This window comes from Balaenoptera acutorostrata, chromosome 16 (genome assembly GCF_949987535.1).
Source record: "Balaenoptera acutorostrata chromosome 16, mBalAcu1.1, whole genome shotgun sequence".
Lineage (NCBI taxonomy): Eukaryota > Metazoa > Chordata > Mammalia > Artiodactyla > Balaenopteridae > Balaenoptera > Balaenoptera acutorostrata.
This window is the reverse complement of record NC_080079.1, coordinates 24,490,305-24,509,178: the sequence shown is the minus strand read 5'-3', so window position 1 is coordinate 24,509,178 and position 18,874 is coordinate 24,490,305. Positions and strand designations below refer to the sequence as shown.

Genomic DNA, 18,874 nt, shown 5'->3' with positions numbered 1-18,874 from the left:
AGTCACAGTATTCATTCGTCACCCTGGCTCTGGAGAACTGTCCCCTGGCCTATGCTAATTTTATGTCACCCTTAGACTTTGGTTACTGTGTATGCTAGCCTTTCCACCTGGATGTTGGCATTTCCTAGTGTTTTTGCTGCTCCCATTCTTCCATCTAATCCATGCTTTTACTCCTTCCATATGGATTCAGTTCATACAGCGTGCTTTTATCTTCCACACCCTGTCTCTCCACCTTGGGCTTAGTTTTTCTTTGGAGCTTACATCTTAGAACTCAGAGCTCAGAAGGCTGTGATGGTCCCTCTGTTTCTATTACTTTGTGGTGTCTTATCTTCATGTATAAAGTAAAGATGACTGTCCTCTGCCCTGTTAATGGCAGTGGTATGAAGGCTCCTCCTTCCCTGGGATGTGGTGGCACTCACTGCAATTTTTTCTGCTAATGTTAATAACTGACCTTCATCAGTAAGGAAACTCTGAGAATGAGATAAGGACAGAGGTCTTCAACCACTTTGGCTTCTTCCTATCAAGACAATAATCAACCCAAAGTCATCAAAATAAACAAACCAAAAACTAAACAAATATCTTTTTTATACCTTCTGGACTTACCAGACAGACTTAACTAGTTAGTGGCCGTGACATACTTTGAAATACCTACAATTATTTTAGGAACCAGGAGGGTACATGGCATGAAAGGTAAATCCATTCCCATTTATGCTCTTGTTTTCACTTTTGAATTGAGAAACTCATTTCCAAGAGAAGCAGTTCAGATCTGCCCAACTTCCTCTGGTTCAGCTTCAGCGTTTATTTAGCCTTCAGCCTATTAAAAATTAAAAAAAAAAAAAAAGGTTGAAATGGCCAAGTCCTTAAAAGTCAAGACAATATTGACTTGTCTATACATTAGATCATCGGGCTATACATTAGATCTCCAAGAACTCATTCATCTTGCATAACTGAAACTTTGTACCTTTGACCAACGTCTCCTCACTTCTTCCTCCTGCCCACCCTCCATTCCCACCCCCTCAGAAACCAGCTTCGTTGTGGCCAACGTTTCACTCTATCCCTATCTATCTATCTATCTATCTATCTATCTATATCAAAGCATCAAGTTATACACTTTAAATATATAGTTTTTGTATGTCAAAGATATCTGGGTAAAGTTGTTCATAAAAAGTCAAGGCAGATACTGATAATTTAGGAACTCATAAAAACTTTTATAACCGCTGCCTGCTTTTTGTTTGTAGAAGTAGGCCTCAGTATACCAGAAATACAAAACTCCTTATTGCATGAGACTAGTTTTTCTAGCTGGGTAAAGAGATTGACTTTCTAATTTTTAAGATCGGTTTATTTGGGAAGAGAGGATAAGATAGAGAGACAAGTAATACCTAGAGAATGGACTGAGTAGGTTGACTAGTAATGGGGACAGGGATTCACATCCAATTCATGGATGCCAGTGTAAGTAACGCTTGAAAAATTATTGGATGGATTAAAAGAGTTTCCGTAATCACTTCTTATTTTTTTCATTCATATATTCATTTAACATTTATATAGTACCATGTGCCAGTGTTTCTGCTAATTTTAGGAATGCAAAAGTGAACAGTATGGTCTTTGACCTCAAAAAGATCACAGTTCAGTGGGAGAGTCAGACATATCTTTTGAAACTATGTATGTAATATCAGGTAAGAAGCATTGTAATAAAGATATGTAGGTGATATCGGTGGGGCGGGAGGGGTGGTCAGACAATGCACAAGACATATGTGACCCCTGAATTCCCAAGATTATAATGTTGAGTGGAGGGATTCAAGATGAGTTAAGAAGTCATCACTCAGCACTATGATAGGGGAAGGCCTGGGTGTTGTAGGAAAATAGAGTTTCTACAGTTGAACTCAGAATCCTGTGTTGTGGAGTCAGAGAAAAATTAAGAATTAACCAGGCCAAAAGAATCACAGAAAATGAAGCAAATAAAGCTGCCTTGGGGAAGGAGGAGTGTTGGGAAAAGCTTCTCAGAGGAGATGGTCTTTGGGCTTTGTCCTCCGGTTAAATCAAGGGGCAGTAGGGAACTCGATAATATCAGGAAAGGGAAGGAAGCGACTGCTCAAGATTGCTCAAATCCTCTCCGCTAGCAGCATCCCTGTAAAGAGTTTCAGATGCTGTGTCCACAAAGGGCCAGACCTTCCCCTTACCGTTGGTCGAAAGATGGAACAGTGTTGCCCAGAACATCTCAGACACTCAGTACTCGTCCCTAAAAGCCCCTTAAAGTGGCATCGGGGAGGGAAAATGATACTTCATCCATTCTGAACAAATAGGAAATTGCTATTTTTAAGGTTTGATCTGAAAGACACACACCTCCCCTCCCATAGGGTAAACCCCGCACTACTGAATTTATCTGTGTCAGAGACTCCAGAGGCTGAATTGATTGTGCTGTAAATTGAACCTTGGCTTCCATTCTGAGTACTTGAAACATGATACTCCAGCCACTAAGCCCTCCCGCTTGGGTGGTTTTTTTCCTTCAATTCTGAGATGTTAAACTATTTCTGCAGCTCTTGGTGCTGTCTGTGCCTGGGCCAGGAAATGCAGTTTTGATCAAATCTCATAATAGTATAGGGAGATGTTGAAGATTAATACCTATTGATAATCCAAACTGCCAGAAAGGGAGATACAGAGGAGAATTTAATCACCTGAAAACTGGTTGCAAAATAGTGTGGTTTTATCTTCAACTGTCTCTTCCATCTACTTGTTTCCAACCCAGGGTGAGTTTTGACGAGGGCCACTCCTGGAACAAGTACGGTTTCACTTCGGTTCCTCTTTTTGTGGACGGTGCTCTGGTGGAGGCAGGCGTGGAGACCCAAATTATGACGTGAGTACTTCTTTGTCTGTGGTCAAAAGGAGCCTGGAGACCTGGGTTCCACTTCCACGGAGACCATGGACTTTCCCCAGGGAGGCTTACACGAAAGCATTTCAGTCTCTGGACCAAAGTTTCCTCATCTGTAAGATGGACATATTTATGCAACACCCACCAACTCAAGAGGCTACTGACAAGATTAGAGAAGCTGGGTTTCTAATTGAAAAGTTAAGGTTTCTCATAAAATCAAAGTATTGTAACAAATTTCCATTTATCCAAAACCCAAGCAAACAGAAAGCTTAAGTCTTTCGATGTGTTTTCTCTCTTTCCAAAACAGCCTAGTAAGGAACTAGAGATGGGGACAGAGGGAACAAAACAGCCAACTTACTGAAAACAGGGAATGTTTTAAGGGAAGCTCCTAGAGTCTGTGATATACACACACACACAGAGTTGCTCTTGTTCCACTTCAGATTAATTTGCTGTGAAAATTTTTCTACACTCCTTTACGATGAGAATAGGTGATAGAGATACAGATCTTAAAGCTGTAAAAAGCTCCAAAGTACTTTCTGAATATTAAAGAAGATAATAATAATTTGATGTTTTCTAAAATTATATCAAAGTTCAATTCTTAAAAAGTTGATTATGCGTGTTTGTCTGCACTGCTGTAGATAGGGGCGTGTGGAGGAATAGTTGTGGTAACCCTTCACCAGCAATACGAAACCCCACCGTTCTCCACCTCCGCTACTCCCAAGAGACTGGAATATCTTACACTTTAATTATTTGCTGGACAGAATGAAGGGAGTCTGCTGGGCAAGATTAAGGGGAATTTGCTATACTGTGGACTTGTCACAGAAAGGCTCATAGAATGCTCCTGGGCTAGCTTGGGGGAACGCTGTCATCTTCTTACTCTAGGGGACACTGCTCTTCTTTTAACCTTTGCGTTCATTAATTTCTTTATAGTTTGAATCAATCTTTTCCTGATATGAGACTGATGAGCTTTACGGAGGAGGCAAATACAAGGGCAAATGGCTAATTCCTATGCTTTACGTTTTTTCCCAGAGTGATCAGTTGAAAAAAATCTTTTATAACTGCAGCTACGCAGTTTTGATCAAATGTTGTAATCTAGCCCCAGACTGGACCACTTTTTGCCATGCTCCTTCCCTCCACTTCCATCCTCATATCCAGAGGGCTGACCAGCCACTCCTCTGAGCTTTCAGAATGACAGAAAGAACCCAGCCATGATGGAAAATGGTGCACAAATTGGAGAAAACAAACAGAACAAATGGACAAAAGTCCAGTCCTAGGAAATTCAGCAGGAACACTACAAACGGGTCCCATGTCTATAGGGTATGTCTATAAAAAGAGTCTGTAGGATTCCCAGTGTCCTCATTATTTAAAAAATGTTCGTAACAGAAAATTTGGGTGGCTCCACAAAATGTCTTTAAAATTTTTTGGAACAAGTGCAACGAAGAGTGATTTTAAATTATCTTCTTTAATTCTTTCTGAATTTTCCAAATTGCCTGTACAGCCTTCTCTCTAACTTCAAGGGTGTGAACTGTGTCTTTTAAAGACTTAACACTCATTTCTGAGCATGATCCGTGTGTTGGGCAGGTATGATCTGTTGTTGGAAATTGAAAGACATGATGTCAAACCCTATGAGGCGCTGCTACAATCTTCCCAAGGGGTATATTGTATTCGTAACTGATGTCTTTAGAGGCCAACTTGTGCCATGATAGAACTTCTCTGGACAGTTCAGTTGTACAATGTAAACAAGGATTTCTTGTAGAATTTGTTACTCAGGAAGTACAGCTTTAATTTGAGTTTTTTCAGCCATTTCTTTTCGTTCTCCTAAAATATCCTCCCAAACAGAATTGTCTCACCATCTAAATTTCTAATTAAATTTCCTGTGATAACAAATGGACTCTATTGTTGCTGTCAAGTCACTTTATTAATTAAGAGTTAACACTGTTGTATGCAAGTTTAGCTGTTTGAGCCATAGACAGTATTTAAGATATAGTATGTTAGTAATGCTTAGAGTCTAAAGCCTCATCGTTTGGTAGATACACAGCAACAATATGTTGTATAAATACAAATTCTGGATGTTCAAAGGCAGTATCATAACATAAACTTTATTTCTAAAATACAAATGATTTGATAAATATGTAGATATATATGCATAGTGAATATATATGCAAGTATTTGTGTGTATAGACATATGTACACGTATATGTGTACACATAGATATACATGTATATATGGAGAGATTTAGACAACAGAGATACAGTGAGAGATAAATCCCAAGGATCTAGGGTCCCAGCAAGACCTTCGAAAAGTTATACTATTAAAAAAAACTGGTGGTACCTATGTGTCAGATACTATTCTAGATGAACAAATCAAGAAGAAACCCCTGTCCTCGTGGACTGCATACATTAAATAAATGTGACATACAAATGACTCTGTCACGTTACCCAGAATACTCTGCCAAAGGATTAAAATATTTTCTTAGGAATTCCAGGAAGCATACCCCAGAATACTCAGAATACTGCCATCTTTTTTCATAAGGATCTCTGACCATGAGCTGACTTTTCCAAATGATTTCCCATCCTTCGCTTAATCACTAGATATGAAAAGAAAACCTTCCTTCTTTCTGGGACTTCCTCCAATACGGCCACTAGGAAGTTGCAAGTATTGAGTTCTAAGTTCTGTAAGGTGAAGGTTCACACATTCAAGAAGGTTGTGAAATCTACTTGAATGGATCAAGCCAATGTGGCTGCTCATCACAATCAAATCTGACATGGCGGGCTTCCCTGGTGGCGCAGCGGTTGAGAATCTGCCTGCCAGTGCAGGAGACACGGGTTCGAGCCCTGGTCTGGGAAGATCCCACATGCCGTGGAGCAACTGGGCCCGTGAGCCACAATTACTGAGCCTGCGCGTCTGGAGCCTGTGCTCCGTAACAGGAGAGGCCGTGATAGTGAGAGGCCCGCGCACCGCGATGAAGAGTGGACCCCGCTTGCCACAACTAGAGAAAGCCCTCACACAGAAACGAAGACCCAACACAGCCATAAATAAATAAATTAACAATTGAAAAAAAAAAAAAAAAAAAGAAAAGAGCCAGCTTAAAAAAAAAAAAAAGAAAAAAAAAAAAAAAAAAAAAAAAATCTGACATGGCCCTAGAAGGTTGGGCAGTGAAGACACGTATGGTCCTAAAGTCAGGTCTTCCCTGTTTTTGTAGCAAAGAGACATACTGGTCCTCCTTTTGTTCTGTGTTCTCCTTATCTCATACTGTGATTTATCCTGCGTTCTCTTGAATGAGGCCTCTCTGAACTCATTGCATGCTTCTCTTGGACATTACTTTGAACAATAGTGCATGTACACCAATCTCTGCATGACCTGGCATTCCCCAGCAAATTTAAAGCCACAGTTTAAATTCTGTATTCATCTAATAGTAAATGGTAATATTTTTTTTTTTTTTCTCAGCTTTGGATGGGGTTTAGCTGGTCACATGGATATGAGGGAGATTGACCTCAGGGCTAAACCATTGACTGAAAAGATGATCTAGTGCTTCTGTTTTTCTTTCCTCCCCAGTAAGACTCCAAGGAGTGTGGCAGAGCTTTTGTCTCCCTTCTACCTTGCTTATCAAGATTCTTTAAATGCTAGTAAGTAGAACAGGAACTAGAATAGTGCATAATTTTCTTATGTGGGATTTGAGGCAGACAGGTATTTGTCCTTCATGGAATTAAGATGAGTTTGGAAGCAGTCATCCAAGTATAAACAATTCAAGCTCCCTATTTGTAACTTTTTATTAATTCAAAGTTTCTCTAGTATGAAAATGATCCAGGGCTTCTTAGACAGCCAGAAGTGTAGGCCCTGGAATGATTGCCGAGAGGCAATTTCTGTCTCTGTCTTAGGTTTAAAAAGGCCTTTAAAACCAAGTGGCCCACTAAGGATGACCACTGCTTTTCTCGCATGGAATAGCAATGACAAAGACTAAAGCAGGAGTTCAAATAATTTTATATATTCTTTAGGAACTTCGAGGACAGGAGGTCCATCTGGGGACAAGATTGCTTAACCTTACCATTTAGCCAAAAACTTATTTATGATGTAGGCTATTTGAATTCTGTATCCTGCCTCTTTCTGTTAACCCTGACTCTATAGTTCAACTGAAATCAGGGAGAAAGAAGGGCTAGCTCATTCACACTAAGGTTTTATTGCCTTGTTGCCTTCATTTGGAGGATATAATATATATAAGTTTGTGATGGTTAGTGTTATGGGTCAACTTGACTGGGTCATGGCATGCCTAGATACTTGATCAAACGTTATTCTGGATGCTTCTGTGAAGGTGTTTTTGGATAAGATTAGCATTTAAATCAGTAGACCCAATAAAGCAGATTGTTCTCCCTAATGTGGGTGGAACTCATCCAATCAATTGAAGGCCTGGTTAGACCTAAAAGGCTAACTCTTCCCTGAGCAAGAGAGAATGCTTCTTGCCTGGCTGCATTTGAACTGGGACATGGCTTTTTCTTGCCTTTGACTCCCACTGAAACGTCCACTTTTCCTGGGTCTCAAGCTTGGAACTATACCATTGGCCCTCCTGCATCTCCAGCTTGCTGACTCACCCTGCAGGTCTTGGGACATGTCAGCCCCCATAATTGTGTGAGCCAATTCCATATAGTCAGTCTCTCTCTCTCTCTGTCTCTCTCTCTTTGCCTCTGTCTCTATCTCCTGTTCATTCTGTTTCTCTAGAGAGCCCTGACGACTACACATTCATTCAGAAGCATTTCATGAGCTTCTGATATGTTTTAGACCCTCTTAAGGAATATCAAAGAGGTAAATACAATTATATCTACCTTTAAGGAGCTCTCAGTCTGGTGTGTTGGGGGGTGCGGGGAATGAGATACACAGTCATCAAGAATCCCTAGTTATGTAACCAGGATACAAGTAGAGGGAAGTGAAAACTTCACATGTATGAAATGTGACAACTGAGTCAGTCTGGAAGTTTCAGTAGCAGTTCACCAATGGACAACCAATTAATAGGTAATAGAATGTAAGCTCAAAGAAAGCACACATTTTAAACAGTTTTGTTGAGCACTCTAACCTCAGTGCCTAAAAGAGGGTTGGCATGTAGTCAGAAATCACTTCTTATTGGTTGAAAGAATGAATGACTTCAAAGCAAAGGAAAGAACCATGAGAGAGCATGACTGGGGTTAAGGGGTTGAGCCCATGAAGGGTCTTAGGTTATGTTTAGGAATTTGACTTACATCCAGAGTGATGGTCTTGAAATTGGAAATATGGAAACACCACTCCTCTTCACAAAATGCGTGGAGGGCTTTCCATTGACTTTAGGATGAAGTCCAAACTCATTGAATGGTCTATAAATATCTACACTGAGTCCATGTCTGGGACCTCATTTCTGGCCCCCATGCTCTGGCCACCCTTCTCTGATCTACTGGTGCCTTTGTGCCCCAGGGTCTTTGTCTGTGTATCCATCTGGAATGTGCTTGCCCTCCCCACTTGAACAACCAAGCTTCTAATTAAGTCTTTCAAGTGTCAGCCTAAGTATCAGTTTTCTGGCACACTCTTCTTTAGCCCACCAGACCAGGTTGGGGCCCCACTCTATATATAGCCTTAGCCCTATGTATTTTTTCCTTCACAACACTTTGGGCAATAAATATTAATGAAAATGGCAGTTGGTTTAGTAGGTTCCCCTCCCCCTTCATCTAACCTTGAGACACAGACACAGATGTGTTTGCACATAAACAACACACACGTGCACACACACACACTGACTTTAAGTTCCCATGAGGGAGGATCTTTGTGTATTTTGTTTTTTTGACTGCCATGTACATCAGTTTTGTGCTAGCACCGAGGATTTAACCATATATATGTATTAAGTGATTGAATGAAGAAATGAATGAATGAACACATGACTCTTATGGTTCCCAATAATCTTACCACCATTGTGAGTATAGTGACTTCTCTGGCCCATGGCTCTAGCATTTTAGGGAGTTGCTTATAGATCCCCAGAGATTCTGAAGTGCTCTGATCAGAATCCAATAGTTGCAAGTTATGGGCGCCTGGAGTTGGGTAGGAATCTGAGCAGCCTGTGTCTGTGTGCAGACGTGTGTATAGGGGGTGATGAAGCAGGGGTGGAATGGCAGTGGGCGCAGAAGGGCAGCTAGAGAACGAGGACCATCCTGGGAATGATTCATTATTTCTTCCACTTTGTACAGAATCTCTCCAGTGTGCGGTTCTCCTGGAGGCCAAAGCTCAGGAGCATGGAAACTTCTAACACCGTGGCTTTACAGGGGAATCTGTGTGGGAGAGATAGTCCCCAGCTTGCAGGCATGGGATTTGCTTGCTTTTATTCCTCTTTTTTCCACTGTCTTTTCAAATGTTATTATTTCAGCATCTCCCTGGTAACCTTGACAGAGGAACCATCTAGTCTAGTCTAATTCACAGTGAAATGTGACCGTTCTTATCACTTAAGGCTGAGAACAGGGCTGGATAATTGACAAGCCGGAGGGCCTATTGCTGTCTCAGGCAGTGGCTCTCCAGCTGACGAGGTGCCTGTGGCTGTTAGAGCACTTGGGACTCTTCGGTCGGTCCACTATTGGCCCCCAAATTAGCACTTTAAGGAGAGCTCTTTTTGGCTTGGCTCAGATGTGGCATCAGATGGAAAAACACTGCTTTCCTACAGTCTCAAAGCCACATTTGAAATTCTTTCTTGATATGAAGTGTTTTAACCAATTGGTTGTGATTTAGCTGATCTTTCACGGGGGGCCACGGAGAACCTGGCAGCCTCCCAGGGGGAAAACAAATCCCCAAAAGGAGGGGTGCAGCTTCCCTGGAAGAGAATAGATAACTTCTTACCGGCAGCAGCCAACCTGTGTCTACTCTATACCTTCCTTTGTGTCAGGTATCTTGCTGAGCTGTCTCTCAAACTTGATTTCATTGACATTTTGCAATAACCCCATCAGGTAGATCGGATTATTGTCCTTGGGCAGAGGAGGACACTGGGGCTCAGCTCGCACACTCAGTAAGAGGAAAACTGAGGGCAAGGAATGTGAGTTTCAAACCTTAGGCTCAGAGTTGAAATTTGAAGAAAGATACTAGAATTCTCCAAGGTTTGTTCGATAAAGGACTGTGGCGTTTGGGGCAAGAGGGGCAGGGATGTTATTCACTAAGTATTGATGGGTACCCACTGTGCTACCAGACACGAAGTCACAGCAGACCCATTCAAACACAATCTATCTGAAGAAATATGACAAACACATGAAAGAGCTACAAAACAAGTAAATGGTAAGGGGGTAGGACAAATTGTAGTCGCCAATGGATATCAGAGAAGAGATTAAAAATAGAGTAGCTAGGTAGGGCTTTGTGTCTGTGCAGAGAGGGAGGAGCACAGGTATTGTAGGTGGGGGAACAGTGTGAGCAAACATGGAGCAGTAAGAATATGAACTTGCCTGGCCTGTGCAGGGGAGAGTGACAGATGAGAAAGGCCAGAGATGCTCTCAGCAAACTGTCTAGGGCCAATTGCCTCGCTGAGTCCCTGTATAAATCCAATTCTAATTGGCATAAATCTCTGATCCATTGTTCTGCCAGCAGAACTAATAGCCAAAGTGAAGGGGGAGAGATAACATTTTGCCTAGAAAATTATACAAACCCCAAAGCTGCGGAGGTTTAAAAAAAGTGAAGACCTTCTTTCTACTTAAGAGACCGTGACCTCATGCTTAGCAGCGAACATGCTCTCAAATATAGCCCTGGAGCAACACAGAGACCTAGCCCTGAGCTTAAATACATTGTTTAGCCTCTAGTAGCTACATCCGATCAAGTCGTTGGAAACGAAGCAGTGCTGCTTGCATTGATCTGTTTTTCAGTTCTCTGTTGTTTGCTAGAAGAGTCTGATTTTACTTTGCCCAAAGTAAGTCATTCGAGTAATCAGCAAATCCAGTGGAACTCCCAAATCATCGCCTCTCAGGCTGGATGCTGGATTCACGTCCTTCAGGTTGTCACCAGACTTGCCATCCATTCAGAGGCCCACTGAGTTGGGGCCAAGGAACACAAAAGCAGAAGGCATGCCTACGTAGGGGGCTTGGATGATATGGGGAGGTACTGGCAGCTGGCAGAAGGCTGGGAAGAAAAGGCTTATTTTGACCCATGGGTTGCTGGGTGGGATGGGGTGGCGGCTGAGAACATAGATCTTGGAGGACCACACTCCAGGGACAGCACTCAGGCTGCCACTTAGTATCCCTGTGGCCTTAGACGTCTTACCTTCCCTCTGAGCTTGGGTTTCCTCATGTGAATGTGAGAATTAAGTGAAATAACCTCCACTGAGTGACATTCGAGATGTTTGCAGTCTCCGGAGTCTAATGATCAAAAAATGGGCCACCTTCAGGGAAGAATTTTGGCCAACCAGGGCAGGGGTCAGCAGACTCTCTCTGTAAAGATTTTTAGACTCTGCTGGCCGCAGGGTCTTTGCTGCAGCTACTTGCCCCTCCTGATCCAGTGTGAAAGCAGCCATAGACAACATGTAATGAATGGACATCAGCGTGTTCCAATAAAACTTCACTTACGGACACTGAAATGTGAATTTCATACAATTTTCACATGGTATAAAATATGTTCCTTCATTCACTTCCCCCCCAACCATTTAAAATGTAAAAACCATCGTTAGCTTGTAGGCCATCCAAAACAGGCCTTGGGCCAGATTTGTCCCACTGGCTATAGTTTGTTGACTCTGAACAAGAGGGTACATGGAGTTTAATCTTTTGTGGCTGTGTTATAAATACCATTTGAATTGTTGACACAATTTCTACAAACTTAGAAACTCTACACAAACTACTATCCGTACTACTTATCCGTATCCATAAACTACTTCAGTTGCACTGTCTTATAGATGTCCCTTGGTATCCACTGGGGATTGGTTCCAGGAAACGCCCTGCGCCCCTGTGGATACCAAAATTCATGGATGCTCAAGTTCCTTATATAAAATTGTATAGTATTTGTATATAAACTTTGAACATCCTTCCAAATACTTTAAATCATCTCTAGATTACTTATAATACTTAACAATGTAAAAGTTATGTAAATAGTTGCCGGTGTGTGCCAAATTCAAGTTTTGCTTTTTGGAACTTTCTGGATTTTTTTTTTAATGTTTTTGTTCCATGGTTGATTAAAATTTGTGGATGTGGAACTGGCAGATATGGAGTGCTGACTATATTGAATAGACAAATCATGTGAAGTAGTTAAGAAGCTTCCTCATTTCTTATTTTAACCATACAGACAAGTCTCACCTCTTTCAGGAAGCCCTCCACAATTCCTCCAGCTCTTGCTTATTTTCTTTCATTAAATTCCTATCTTAAGCTTCAGCGTTTGGATCACAGATATATTTAGTTTGGCCTTCACTTTTCTTAATGGAGCTAAAATTTGCAGGCAGAAACATCTTGCAGCACTGAGCCCAAATGCCCATAGTCCTACAGGCTGCTGGAGCTGCATGGCAGCTGCCCAGTTTCCACTGCGTGTGCTATTTCTTCCCCCACCTCTCACCTGATGTGCATGACTTTTCCAGCTGCGTCAGCTTACTCATTGTTCATTTAAGTTGCACTCCTGGCTCCTGTAAGATTTTGAATTTGTGATTCACAGTATAGATTCTACATCCATAATTTCATACTTATATTGTTTTCTTACAGTTCTTTTTGAAAGTTTTAAAAATACAGTCAAGTACAAAAATAGTATTATGAGCACCCATGTGCCAACAACCTGGAGTTAATAAATATTAACACGTCATCATTTGGGTTTCAGATTTTTAAAATAAATAGCAGGGCATTCCAGGTAGAGTTGGTTTACTTGGTATTGCCCATTTTCAGAACCTTTCCCCTCACTCCCTACACAGATCAACCACTGATGTGAATTTGATGTATATCCTTCTAGTATGTCTGTCGATACTTTCAATACATATTTAATTATCCATAGAAATATAGGTGGTATTGCTTTGTGTGTTTTTTTGTTTTGTTTTGTTTTTGTTTTTTTGTTGTTTTTTTTGGCTGTGTTGGGTCTTCGTTTCTGTGCGTGGGCCTTCTCCAGTTGCGGCAAGCGGGGGCCACTCCTCATCGCGGTGCGCGGGCCTCTCACTATCGCGGCCTCTCCCGTTGGGAGCACAGGCTCCAGACGCGCAGGCTCAGCAGTTGTGGCTCACGGGCCCAGTTGCTTCGCGGCATGTGGGATCCTCCGAGACCAGGGCTCGAACCCGTGTCCCCTGCATCGGCAGGCAGATTCTCAACCACTGCGCCACCAGGGAAGCCCGCTTTGTGTGTTTTTAAATGTGTAATTATCTAAATGCTGTCATTCCTCTACATGCTGCTGTCACTCAGTATTATCTGTCTTGGGACACATCCATCTGATCCAGACACATAATGCTGTGGCATTATGTCGTGACATGAATATGCACAATTTATTTCTCCATTCTCCTGTCGATGGACATTTAGGCTGTTTCCAGTTTTGCACTATTACAAACAGTATTGTCCTATCTTTGTATACGCCTCCAAATGCATACACAGAAGTTCTCAGAGCTGCATACCTAAAAGTGGAATTGCTGGGTCATGGTGAAATGGCATTGTCACCTTTATTTTTGCACTGTGTTCTAACTGTTTTACATATTGGTCATCTCTGCAGTTGAGGTCTTTTTTAGTCTGAAAGATTCATGAGGTTGGCAACTGTCTTATTTGTCATCCTCCGCAGCCCTGAACATGGAGGCCTGTGCATAATTGGGGCTCAGCAGATACATCGAGAATGAATAATACTATTGGCCTGAACTGAAAACTATTTAAAAGAAGGGGCTGAACTTTATCTTTCTCCTGATTCTTTTTATCTCTTGGTTCAGGATTTGACACAAAGTAGGAGACTGAGAAATATAACGACAGAAGAAAACTAGGCGCCTCTCCTTCCCCTGCTCTCTTACAGCTCTTTTGACTCCCAGATATTTCCTCCTCTCTCAAACCCCATCTTGAGCATCCATCTTCTCCCTCTTGTTTCCATCTCTTAGGTTCTCCTTCATCACCCAACTCCTGGCTCATCTTTCACAGGCTCACAGACCACACTGCCATTGTTGTGGACTTTAAACTTTCAAACCCGTTGAAGGAGCTTATTAAGTTTTGAGAAAAGAGTCAAAGTTGTTTGGACATTGAATGATTTCTTTCAGTGCATTTAAAAATGAGCTTTCTTTCTTTTGCCTCTTTAGGTCCAATGCCTTTTAGTCTCTTTCTCAATCTTGCCTTCTTCTCTCCTGGTACTTATTTTCAAACCTTTTAATCCCTGCCTCTTTTCACCATCTCACCCAACATCATATCTTGTAACTAACACAGGCTCTGCGTGCAGGATTCCTGGCTGTTGATTCCCTGCCTATTTCTATTAAGGTCTAGTTCATGTCTCACTGTCACTCAATGCAATTCCCCTGCAGCCGCTGACCTCCTTTACTACTAATCCCTTCTCCACCCTGATGGGAAAACAGTCAGGTGGCATAGATGCACACCGAAAGCCAAGGATGTGGCCTGAATTTCTGGAGAGCAGCAACTGCTGGCCTCGAAGCCTGGCCTTTCCAGGACGCTGCTCTTTCTGCTTTGATATGAAATCACTACTCAGCAGCTCCCTCCTTGGATGCAGAGAGGAAGGGCCTATGGAGGCAAAGGAGGCGTAAGGGAGCCTAGGCCTTTCAGAGAGCTGAACTCTGTAGGAACACTTAAAGGAGGACTCAGGAATCCACATGTGTCAAGTTGCTATTGCAAGAACATTGATCATTTCTTTATTCAACAATGTGTATTGAGTGCCCACTACAAGTTAGGCACTGTTCTAAGAGCTCCAGGAGCTGGGCTAAGACATAAACAGGATAGCCAAGGTCTCTGCTGATGGGAAGTTGCTGTGTTCTACAGCCTCTTCTGTACCCTACAGAAGAAAGGTCAGTTTTGTATGAGGTTTATTTCAGCCCTAATATTTATGGAATATTTTTCCATAATCCAATTGAGTTTTTTTTTTTTTTTTAATAGAATTTTTTTTTTTTTTTTAATGAGGGTCTTGAATCAGATGCGTATGTTTTTGATTGATTGATTGATTGATTGATTTTGGCTGTGTTGGGTCTTCGTTTCTGTGCGAGGGCTTTCTCCAGTTGTGGCAAGCGGGGGCCACTCTTCATCGCGATGCGCGGGCCTCTCACCGTTGCGGCCTCTCTCGTTGCGGAGCACAGGCTCCAGACGCGCAGGCTCAGCAGTTGTGGCTCACGGGCCCAGCCGCTCTGCGGCATGTGGGATCTTCCCAGGCCAGGGCTCGAACCCGTGTCCCCTGCATTAGCAGGCAGATTCTCAACCACTGCGCCACCAGGGAAGCCCCAATTGAGTTTTAATGGTGGTGGTAGTGGTGGTGGTGGTGGTGGTGTGTGTGTGTGTGTGTGTGTGTTTGTGAGAGAGAGAGAGACAGGGCGAGAAAGATTTCAGGGTTACCTCTAACTTCCAAAAATTTAAACTCTGGCTGTGGGTTCTGATTACTGCTTATCTCTTAGTCTGAGAAAGAAGAACACTGTCAGGGAATGGAAGGGAATATCACAAAATATTAAAAGTGATTACCTCCAGTGGGGTTTTTATTTTCTCAGCTATAGATATTTAAAGTTTTCAGTTTTTTTATGAGAATGCATTCTTTTTATAATGAGAAAAGGGAAATCATTTATCAAAATTTACTCATGAAATAAAAAGCAGTTTCCAGATAAAAGAGTAGAGTCTGCATTTAGGTATGTGTAGATGATTGTGTGGGTCACACTTACTCTACCTTTGAAGTCATGACCTAGAGGAAGGGAGAGTCATAACTACCCACCATCACTCCCCAGTGCTGACTAATGCTCTGAATAAATTAATACTAAATCATTTCAAATAAGCAGGCTACTAGAACCCAATCAAAGACAAGAATGGAAAAAGACAAATCCCACTCATAAAATAAAAATTCAGGAAATTGCTAGATAGTGGCTTCTGATGAAGCAGTGCTCTAAATAATCTTTTCAAGGTCATCTGGTTAATTTATGCTGCATTTGTAAGTTATTGCGTATTTTAAAAATTAATGAAAGATTTAATTATATCAGGGTTGCCTGTGACCTTTTGTGAAATGACTTCATCATAAATCTGCAGGTATTTCAGAACTGTTTTCCAGGTTTCTAATAATTTGTTCTTAAATTAATGACATCCAGCCAGTGAAAGGAGTTGAGGCGGAGTAAAAGGATTGAGTTGGGATTTGCGGTTTCCTAGCAATGGCTAATTCTGAGTCCTGGACGGAGGTGGCAGAGAAGGTGGTGTGTGACTCACCAGAATCCATAGCTGGTTTAATTGTTTACTTAGAAGAAAGAGAAATAAATCCAATGTGTCAATAGGGGAAATTGCAAGTAACCAGTCTGGGTCATTGCAGAGCCTTTGATTTGGGGCACGTTTATCTACATGTCAATGTGGAGGCAACACCTGGACCAATGGGAGACTCCCTCTTCCCTGGTACCCAGAGGGATATCCCCCTCATTTGTGAACTGAAGGTCTATGCCTGCCCTCCATCCTACTGGCCATCCATGAAGTCCAATTTAGATTCCGTCACCCTAGTATCTCTGACCTTTACCCACCTTAGGGGCTTGATGAGAGCAGCTAAGCTGTCTCTGGAGGGCAGCTCATTTCCCTAGAACCCAGAATACATCACTGTCTGTGTCATTCTGATGACTCATTAGACTGTGCAGAGGAATGACAGATCTTAGCACATCAAAGAAAATCCTCTCTTAGAAGAACCTAGTAGCACACATTTATAGTTCCAGAGTTGCAGGCTAGAGCTTGGAAAACCCAGAGCTCTCTTTATTTATTATTATTTTTTTTTATTTTTTATTTTTTTTAGAAATTTCATGTAATGTCTGAAACATTTATATTAACATATTTCCATACATATTTCCACACAAATACAAATATAAGATTTTTAGAAATTTCATGTAATGTCTGAAACATTTATATTAACATATTTCCAAACAGATAACCCAATGAAAGTTTAGTATTAGTTGTTTTGTTTGTTTTTTTATACTGCAGGTTCTTATTAGGCATCAGTTTTATACACATCAGTGTATACATGTCAATCCCAATCGCCCAATTCAGCACACCACCATCCCCACCTCACCGCAGTTTTCCCCCCTTGGTGTCCGTATGTCCATTCTCTACATCTGTGTCTCAACTTCTGCCCTGCAAACTGGCTCATCTATACCATTTTTCTAGGTTCCACATACATGCATTAATATACGATATTTGTTTTTCTCTTTCTGACTTACTTCACTCTGTATGACAGTCTCTAGATCCATCCACGTCTCAACAAATGACTCAATTTCGTTCCTTTTTATGGCTGAGTAATATTCCATTGTATATATGTACCACAACTTCTTTATCCATTCGTCTGTTGATGGGCATTTAGGTTGCTTCCATGACCTGGCTATTGTAAATAGTGCTGCAATGAACATTCGGGTGCATGTGTCTTTTTGAATTACGGTTTTCTCTGGGTATATGCCCAGTAGTGGGATTGCTGGGTCATATGGTAATTCTATTTTTAGTTTTTTAAGGAACCTCCATATTGTTCTCCATAGTGGCTGTATCAATTTACATTCCCACCAACAGTGCAAGAGGGTTCCCTTTTCTCCACACCCTCTCCAGCATTTGTTGTTTGTAGATTTTCTGATGATGCCCATTCTAACAGGAGTGAGGTGATACCTCATTGTAGTTTTGATTTGCATTTCTCTAATAATTAGTGATGTTGAGCATCTTTTCATGTGCTTCGTGGCCGTCTGTATGTCTTCTTTGGAGAAATGTCTATTTAGGTCTTCTGCCCATTTTTGGATTGGGGTGTTTGTTTCTTTGATATTGAGCTGAATGAGCTGTTTATATATTTTGGAGATTAATCCTTTGTCCGTTGATTCGTTTGCAAATATTTTCTCCCATTCTGAGGGTTGTCTTTTCGTCTTGTTTATGGTTTCCTTTGCTGTGCAAAAGCTTTGAAGTTTCATTAGGTCCCACTTGTTTATTTTTGTTTTTATTTCCATTACTCTAGGAGGTGGATCAAAAAAGATCTTGCTGTGATTTATGTCAAAGAGTGTTCTTCCTATGTTTTCCTCTAAGAGTTTTATAGTGTCCAGTCTTATATTTAGGTCTCTAATCCATTTTGAGTTTATTTTTGTGTATGGTGTTAGGGAGTATTCTAATTTCATTCTTTTACATGTAGCTGTCCAGTTTTCCCAGCACCACTTATTGAAGAGACTGTCTTTTCTCCATTGTATATCTTTGCCTCCTTTGTCATCGATTAGTTGACCATAGGTGCGTGGGTTAATCTCTGGGCTTTCTATCTTGTTCCATTGATCTATGTTTCTGTTTTTGTACCAGTACCATATTGTCTTGATTACTGTAGCTTTGTAGTATAGTCTGAAGTCAGGGAGTCTGATTCCTCCAGCTCCATTTTTTTGCCTCAAGACTGCTTTGGCTATTCGGGGTCTTTTGTGTCTCCATACAAATTTTAAGATGATTTGTTCTAGCTCTGTAAAAAATGCCATTGGTAATTTGATAGGGATTGCATTGAATCTGTAGATTGCTTTGGGTAGTATACTCATTTTCACAATGTTGATTCTTCCAATCCAAGAACATGGTATATCTCTCCACCTGTTGGTATCATCTTTAATTTCTTTCATCAGTGTCTTATAGTTTTCTGCATACAGGTCTTTTGTCTCCCTAGGTAGGCTTATTCCTAGGTATTTTATTCTTTTTGTTGCAATGGTAAATGGGAGTGTTTCCATAATTTCTCTTTCAGATTTTTCATCATTAGTGTATAGGAATGCAAGAGATTTCTGTGCATTAATTTTGTAACCTGCAACTTTACCATATTCATTAATTAGCTCTAGCAGTTTTCTGGTGGCAGTTTTAGGATTCTCTATGTATAGTATCATGTCATCCGCAAACAGTGACAGTTTTACTTCTTCTTTTCCAATTTGTATTCCTTTTATTT

At 41.3% G+C, this 18,874-nt stretch overlaps 1 protein-coding gene across 1 annotated transcript in view; it reads left to right on the top strand.

Moving 5' to 3' along the window:
- SORCS3 (sortilin related VPS10 domain containing receptor 3) overlaps positions 1–18,874 on the top strand; it is a 601,251-nt gene that overhangs the window by 516,558 nt on the left and 65,819 nt on the right. Inside the window, exon 14 of the mRNA XM_057531046.1 lies at positions 2,744–2,851. Coding sequence (XP_057387029.1) covers positions 2,744–2,851 — 108 coding nt within the window. The remainder of the gene's footprint in view (positions 1–2,743; positions 2,852–18,874) is intronic.